This window comes from Helianthus annuus, chromosome 14 (assembly GCF_002127325.2).
Source record: "Helianthus annuus cultivar XRQ/B chromosome 14, HanXRQr2.0-SUNRISE, whole genome shotgun sequence".
Taxonomy (NCBI): Eukaryota; Viridiplantae; Streptophyta; class Magnoliopsida; order Asterales; family Asteraceae; genus Helianthus; species Helianthus annuus.
In genome coordinates this window covers 124,480,848-124,489,169 of record NC_035446.2, presented here as the reverse complement: position 1 = coordinate 124,489,169, position 8,322 = coordinate 124,480,848, and the positions used below count along the sequence as shown (strand labels likewise).

The following is an 8,322-nucleotide window of genomic DNA, read 5'->3' as shown; positions in this document are numbered from 1 at the left end:
GCGGAATCCGTGAACGTGCGTGATCGAACACACAAGAATGTACTAATGACGTGATTCTATTGATATGATGTCGTGTACAAAGCCGTGAATCACGTAGAAACTTCTATATATAGGATGGATCATGAAAAAACTACTTTAAATGAGAAAACAAAAAAACTAACTAAAAAAAGCCTAAAAAACCATTTTTACAATTTTTTTTTATAAAATTTCGCTAGTTTTTATGTATAAAAAAACTTGTACTGGTGATAAGTTAGAAAGATCAGGGAGTTAGAGGCTTGGAGAAAACTGGTGATAAGTTAGAAAGATCAGGGAGGAAATGACACTTTTTAAACCATTAGGGTAAAACCTTTAAAACGACCAAATCACATGGAACAAAACAAAAGTTAACTCTATTTATTTGTTAGGTAATTGCATTAAAATATGTTAATGTTATTTGTACTTAGAATATTAAAGAATGGTTGAGTGAAGAGTATGTAGGTAGTAAGTGATGAATACTTCAATTACGGGTGTTTAAAACTGGATATCCGAATTTCAGATATCTAAAATTTTCGGATACCAGATTTCACTATCTGAATCCGTATCCGAAATTTCGGATATCCGATCGGATAGTGAATCGGATTTCTGAATATCCATTTTTTATTTTAATTTTTTATTATTTTTTGGATGTTCGAAACCGGATATTTCGGATAGTTTCGGATATCTGAATATAAGTTTTCGGATATTTTCGTATACTTCGGATATTCGGATATCCGAAAAAAATTAAATTTTTGGATAAAATTTTTAAAATCACCACCCGAATCCGAAAATTCGGATAATATTTCGGATTCGGATATCGAATATTTCGGATCATATGTTCGGATACGGATAGTTTTAAACACCCCTAAATTTTCAACGGTTGGTAATTAACAATATTTTAGCAATATACAAAATAATTGTTTATTTATATATGTTTACATGTAAATACGTGGGATATCTTTTGTTTAATCTATATATCTATATATATAATATATGAATAAGATTTGGGACACGTGTCAAGTGATGGTGCAACAACAATGGTTTTTTGGCGGGAAAAATGTGAGAATCCTTATGTTTTCGCACGCGATCCGAATTGGGTTAACCATACCCGGTTTTTTGACTCGGGTATATAAGGTACCAAATAAACGTAAATCATTCATTCTCCTCATTTCACACTTACAAACCCTAATTCGTTCAATCTTCTCTCTAGCGCTCCTCTTCTCAGCCGAAGATATATTCACCATCGGAATTTCATGAAGATTTCTCCCATATCCGTTCCGATTTTGCTCTCAATGGCGGTTCTAGGGTTCGATGTCAAGAACCACAAGGTGAAAAACAAAGATCCAGGTATGTTTTCTTTTTACCTAATCCTTTGATTTTATGGTGGCTGATGTATCACGGTTGTCTCCCACAGCACAACCATGTCTGGTGGCGCCATATGGATGAATATCGGAGTTCAGATCTTGCGGTGGACGAGGTTTCAAACTCCGTCTGGGTAAAAAAAAAGGAAAAATCTGGTTGCCTTGGCGGAGGAGGGTTTTCAATCATTCAGACACCCTAGAGGCGGAGGAGGATTTTGTTTTGTGGATGGAGACGATGATTTTTGGCCGGTAGGTGTACGTTTGATTTTTCTTAGGGTTTTTTGTTGTTTATTGATTATTAATGTCACAAAAATGAACTGCAGGTTGATTTGAAGCATCTGATGATGCTGGTTTTAGCACAGATCTTCATGTGGGTAATCGTTATATACATTTTTGTATATTGTTTGGTTTTGGGTCTTTATATTTTTTTAGGGTTCTGGATAAAATTGGGGCTTTTACTGTCAGGTAATAAAAAAAAATTAAAGCTTTGGTCAAGGGGTGTTCTTCGGTTTAGTTAAACGGGTTTCAAAAATTTCAAAGCAAACCTGATAACCAACCGGTATCTTTATTCGGTTGTTCAGGTTAAGGTTTAATGGGTCGGGTAGATTTTTATATGTACCAGGATGCATTTAATGACCAAACGATGACGAAGAACATCGGTATTGAGCTGCCAAAATAGTGCAGCGAATAGGACAGCAGCGATGCGCATTCAGGTGCAGTTTCGGGATCAAAACATTTGATGCGTGTATGTGTGTCAATTTCATTGTTCATTATTTATGTGATGCACGTTTTCTTACCGTCTCACCTTGAGGTGCATGCCTTAACCGTTTTTTAAACCATGCTCACAAAAGAGGCCATAAATTGGTTTTTACAGGTGGAACGTGTTCATTGGCGGTCATATGGTGTAACTTTCAGGCTGAGAGTGCAAGGGCGGCTCTGAACTACAAACGGTTCAACGGTTAAAGCATAAGTATTGGGATTGTTTCCATTAAGGTATTTTTATTTCATTTCAAGCACTTAACAGTTGTAGGTGACAATTTTCGTTTTAGCCCGTGTATATTGTCACGAACAGGCCAGTTCGGTTCGGTTTGAATTAGCTGATAAACGGGTAAGCATGTAAAGCATAAAAAATAAGCTGAAAACGTAACATGCCAAATGGTGCTAAAGGGGTTAACTAGGTTAAAAATGCTTACATTGTATGTCGTTTTATCCAAAAAAAAGAAAATAACTACATACATTTAATCATATAGTGTTTGTTATTGTCACGAACAGATTAGTTATTTACAAGGACTAACAAAGTATACAGATTACTTGTGTTGGTCTCTACAAACACTATTGTAAACCCAGAATTTCTATGTAAACCTTTTCATTTTGATGCAGGGCAAGTCCTGCAAAGACACATGTCTGTCCACGTTTAGGTCGCCGTCTACCATGAACCGACACCCTACAATAGGTGGGGCGAGCTATGTTTCCTTTATGAATCTATCTCCATGGGACTGCTCCATAGTCCAAACAACCTTTAATTAATGTGAGGTTGCAGCAAAAAGTCATTCACCAACCTTCTTCTATGTTTATGTATATTTTTGGAGGATTCTAAAGTTTTCTCTTGTTTTAATGGAGAACCGGATCGATCATAACAAGCAAATATATGTATTCTAAGTCAAACCGAGCTTGAGCTCATCTAAGCTCGAGCTTAGTTCATTTAACTTAAGAGAGCTCGAGCCGTTTGAAGCTAAATATTTTAAGCTCTAGCTTGGGTTATGAATAACTTTTCAAGTTTAAGTTCAGCTTGCCAGCTTGGGTTATGAATAACTTTTCAAGTTTAAATATTTACAAATTATATAAAAGTGTTTGGTGGTTCTTCTTGCAGGTCCTAAAGGTGAACTCCAAACCTCTCTTGAAGGTTGGCAGCCATTGATGATGTGAAGTGGTATGCAGTGCAACACCCATTTGGTCAAGGGGAAGACGTATATTCTTTGAATGTTTCGATGGTATTGGTTTAGCAATGAGTAGAAGTTGACCTAGGGGAAGACTGGTAGCTGGTCGAATGAACCTAGCTATTCTATATAAAGTTTCGTAGAGATGAGCCAAGTATAATCGAATATGAAGTATATGAAAGGTTTGGTAAGAATTATACTCTGTTAATTGGTCTCTCTTGGCATGATCTTTGTAGGAACATGTACTTTATTTTCAGTCTTTTTTATTAGACAATTTAAAAATAGTTAATGATTAGAACTGGATTATGAACTCTCTTTCGACATTATATATCGAGAATCATTTACTTTTGGTAGAGTAATGAACTAATGACTTCCTATTTAACTTTGTTTGCAGCCTGAAGTCTCAATCGTATTCCAGAGCATATATCGAATTTAAGCGGCCAAATAATGTCATTCACTTTGCATAGTTTTTTGACGGGCACGTTTTTGTCAATGAGAAGGGTAATTCTTGAGCATGTACTTTAAAGCACATGATCAACAACCTAAATCAGCATCAGATTTTAACTCATTCTAATTCTCAATGCATAAACAGGAACAAACTTCTTACTGCTGAGCATGTATTTTCACATACTATTTTTCTCTAAAATAAGTTTTTTCTTGATAATAATTAGAAATTAAGGTCTTAACAGGTCTATTATCGCATGTACCCAATTTAAAACAATTGTTGAATATGCACTTTCACAGCGTGTTCGTAAACAAATGTCTAAAAAGATGGATGTGAAGGGGCCATAGGGAAAGGTAATAAAAGGGCTTATCTCTGATGTTGATTAAGGTTGCCGATTAACTCATTACCTGACATGCGTCACTGATAAGTAATCTTTTAATTAATATAGATCCGAAATATCTTGAATTCCTTCAGTTTGTTTCAAAGCCTGTTGAGAATCTTCCAAGTGCAGAGATACAATTAGAAAGAAAGGAAGCCGAGCGAGCTGGCCAGAATTAAGTTCTTTGTTGTTTTAACTGTTTGCTCATTGAATTTAAACTTGATATCATCAAATTACAGGTGCTGCTAAGGAGGCTCCTATAGTCACACCTTTGATGGATTTTGTTTGGCTGAAAAAAGCTGCCAAGGGTAGGCCCCGAGTAGGAACTATGCCTCGGAGCATGTAGCTCATTTTGTATTAAGTTATAGGGTAAAATTCTAATTTCGTCTCTGAGGTTTGGCCAGTTTTGCGACTTTCGTCTAAAGGTTTGTTATTTATGTACTTTTGTTTATCGTTTTGGTTTTTAGGAGAAACAGTGGTTTCTCTGGGGTAGCCTTAGTCTAGCAAGGCGTTACAAGGTAGATCTAAAGGATTTTTTTATTATTTATAACAATGCAGTATATATGTTCATCAGTTTATATTTTTTCTACTTAAATTAAAATGAGCTGGTTTATTGTTTGTAATGTTTAGACACCATCATCACGGCAGATGGCATGGTTGGATTGGCCGCGTAGCCGGGAACAAGGATCTTTACTTGGGGACATTCAGTAAGTTAATTTATATAATTATGTCAATAACCAGTAGACAAATATGAATGCTTTTAAATAAACAGTCTAATGACAGGCCCTAAAATCTATGAAAATCTTGACCTTTAAGATGGACAAAGGTAATGATTTTGTCAACAAAAGAAGTCGTTTAAAATTTTAAGTAATTTATCTTTTGACAATGGCCTTTTTACTCAATGACCTTTAAGATGGACAAAGGTAATGATTTTGTCAACAAAAGAAGTCGCTTAAAATTTGTAAGTCATTTATCTTTTGACAATGGTCTTTTACTCAAGTTTTGCCAATGTGCCTAATATGAGAAGTTACCAATGGGTTTCACCCCTACATTTAACATGTAGATTGATCAACTGATTATTAAATATTTTTTGCAGCGAAACGGACGCAGTGGTGATCGTTCCCCCAAAGCAAAATGCGTCAGAATCGGAGGTGGATGATGGTTATATTGCGGTTGGTAATGATCAGCCTGGCAGACGTCGCTACTGCCGTTGTTGAGGACTTCCTATAGGCGTGTACAGGTACTTTCATCTTGGTTTAATGATTCGGTTCGGGCCAGATGTCACCGATTTTGTTTCTCCAATTATGTAAAATTTGAAATGTTGACGATACATGTAGATGTGAGTGGTAACCGGTAACTGTTGGACCTTATGAAATATTTTATCTGAGATGAACAAGATAGATGTTTTGTTAAAATTGTTGTAATGCAAATATTTGATGACATGCCTTATTAGTTATTGATGTTAAGATTTATTAATTGTTGATGTTTTCCATTGGTGGTTGTGTTATTTGTGAATCATATGTTGGGGAGATGATGTTTGATCAACCAAACCGTAAAGTTCTATTAGAAATACGATTTGAATAATTAGCCAGTTCTACTAGAAATTAAAATGAGCATTGTGTCATCTAAGCTAAATCATTACATTGATGCTTTTATATGTTTGTAATCATGTTCAACTGTTCTCATTTAACATCTTTAACTGGATGCTTTATAATTATTTGATGGACATTCGTGTGCAGAAGTTCGTTCTGGTTTATACGTGCTAAAATTGCCAATATTGGTGGTCCATGCTACATGTACGGTGGTTTTCAGGAGCGCAAAGGGAAAAAAGGTAAAACACAGCTTCACTTATTTACCCCGGATGCTTGCAGGTCAGTTGCTTTTTGGTAGCTTCATTTACAAATCCTCTTATGATCACTATAATGGATCACTCACCGCAAACGTAAATGTCTTTTACGTTTTTACCTAACTTTCCATTTCACTACATCTCTCCGTTGTTTATCTCTACCAATACGCTCCATACTTTCCATCTCTCATCTTTGTTGTTTATTTCAGACATTCAATCGTTCGTTCAAACAATTGTAGGCAAATTCGTTTCTTATCTATATGGTGTGTTTTTAGTCTCCTGTATATGATTGATTTGTATTCTTACTTTAAATGTCATAATTTTTCTTGGTTTGATTTACATTCTTATAAGACAAGTGTTTCTTGTAGATCCACGTTTCTGTCTACATCATTCGAACACAATTAATTGGTAAGATATTTTTGTCGATTACTTGATGTTTTGTTAAACTATACATTCTGTTTGTTTATGTTTTTTAGTCGATTGATTCTTTCTTTGTGGAAACCCTAAAATTGCGCTTTCTGATCTAATGCTTATTAAGTATTAAAAGTTGAATATACAATACCATATTGATGTATTACTAATTATATTGTTTTATTTACAGATAACGAGACTAGAAAGGTTTGAGACCAATGTTGGAGTTGACCAATGATGATATACAACCCGTTTTGATAATATGTACAATTGTAAATATTTATTAGAATAATTAATATATACTTTTTATTTACCAGGTGTGTATTGATCATTCGCTTATTATGTCAAAATATGTATTAACTTATGGCTTATGTCTTTTTCTTATATCCTGAGACTTGCTTCAAGGATCTGGATAATTGGATGTGATGTTTCAAAGTTATTATTGCGAGGGCTAAAACTTGAGATAGAAACACATAGAAAATGCTCAGTTAATGCCAAAGTAGTTTCACATTTCACTTATTATTACCTAATTCTGTTTATATGATCATCACTCATATAATTAAGTATTGATATTTCTCATATTAGTATGGGAGTCATAATCTAAAATGTATACTGAAGAACCTTCGGAAAAGAGTGGGTGGGGGTTGTGTTCTTTTTGTTTCTATAATCGCCTTTTAAACTCTTTAGTTGTAAAGATCACAATTATTGTGAAGAATTTTTAAAATATATACTTTCACAATGTCTAATAATATTTAATGTTAATTACAGATTTGAATTTTGTTGCCAGGCATGAAAATTATGGGACACCAAAAGTAGTGTTGTTTCCAGATATTTCACTACCAAAGGTATGTATTTCAGTATCTATCCGGTAAAGTGTCTTATATGACTTTTGTGAGTCAAATTAGTTAATTTATTGATAACGACATTGAAATCTATTAAATCATTTTTATTGTTTCAAGCTTTTCACAACCAAAGTCAAATTATTCAACTTTTATCACAAAAAAGTCTATGTTTGACTTTTGAGAGTCAAAGTATCTATATTTGGGTTAGTCCTCAAGCAGTGGTTTGAATCAGAATTACTGTAAAAGAACAAAGGGTTGAATCGGCAATTGATGTTCTTGAAAAAGAAGCAATCTTGGTAAGTGGTGATACGCGGGTGACAGTTTAGCCCAGGTTGGTAGCGGTCCTGAAAAATGGGAAAAATTGCTACCTGTGCCGAAAATGATCTGTACGATATGGTACCGATACACGGTACCAAAGCTCATCATAATGGATGATGTTACTTAGAGAACGTGGTTGTAAATAGTCATGAAATCATGACATGTACTTATATGTTAAATCGCATATTCACATACGAGTAAAATTCTCATTGCTTTTGTTGAAATACTATTCTTAGCGGATTAGATAGGAAATCTTAAGCATAGATCATTTAGGGTATAATTATTAATGAAAAATCCAAACACAATGGGGCGTTATCTTCCAAAATTTAAAAGAAAAGATACTCGAATTTAAATTTCACTTCATTTCACGATGTTGGCTAACCCATGGTTTAGAGTACATAACTTGGTATAGCTTATGCATAGGTGTGGATTATCCTACTTAAATAAGTTAAAAACAAGTTGTTATACATCAACTTTCTTATGTTCTCTATGACTCTATATGCAATTTTGCATATGTTCTTGGGCTTCTTGCTATGGTTTTATTTTCTTTTTTAGGGACCTTCAAATTTGTCTACAGGGTGGTTGTTGATGGTGATATAGTGGTTGTTTGAGGTTTACTTTGTACGAAGTCTTTAAAGTTATTATAAAATAATGACCCATTAATTGTACTTTTTTAATCAAAGATAACACAGGCCTAAGCATGAGAGAATCATAAGAACACTAAACCCTTAGCAACTACATAGATTATCACGACAGGTATAATCAAGT

At 34.3% G+C, this 8,322-nt stretch overlaps 1 protein-coding gene across 1 annotated transcript; it reads left to right on the top strand.

The window, feature by feature from the left end:
* The first annotated feature begins 1,307 nt into the window (after window positions 1-1,307).
* Window positions 1,308-6,707, top strand: LOC110907311 (regulator of nonsense transcripts UPF3-like). Its single transcript, XM_035983068.1, has 10 exons — window positions 1,308-1,362; window positions 1,809-1,841; window positions 4,168-4,305; window positions 4,377-4,506; window positions 4,605-4,655; window positions 4,768-4,844; window positions 5,234-5,377; window positions 5,877-6,246; window positions 6,352-6,391; window positions 6,585-6,707. The coding sequence occupies exons 1-4, from the start codon at window positions 1,308-1,310 to the stop codon at window positions 4,481-4,483; spliced, it is 333 nt and encodes a 110-aa protein (XP_035838961.1). The 3' UTR covers window positions 4,484-4,506; window positions 4,605-4,655; window positions 4,768-4,844; window positions 5,234-5,377; window positions 5,877-6,246; window positions 6,352-6,391; window positions 6,585-6,707.
* The last annotated feature ends 1,615 nt before the right edge of the window (window positions 6,708-8,322 follow it).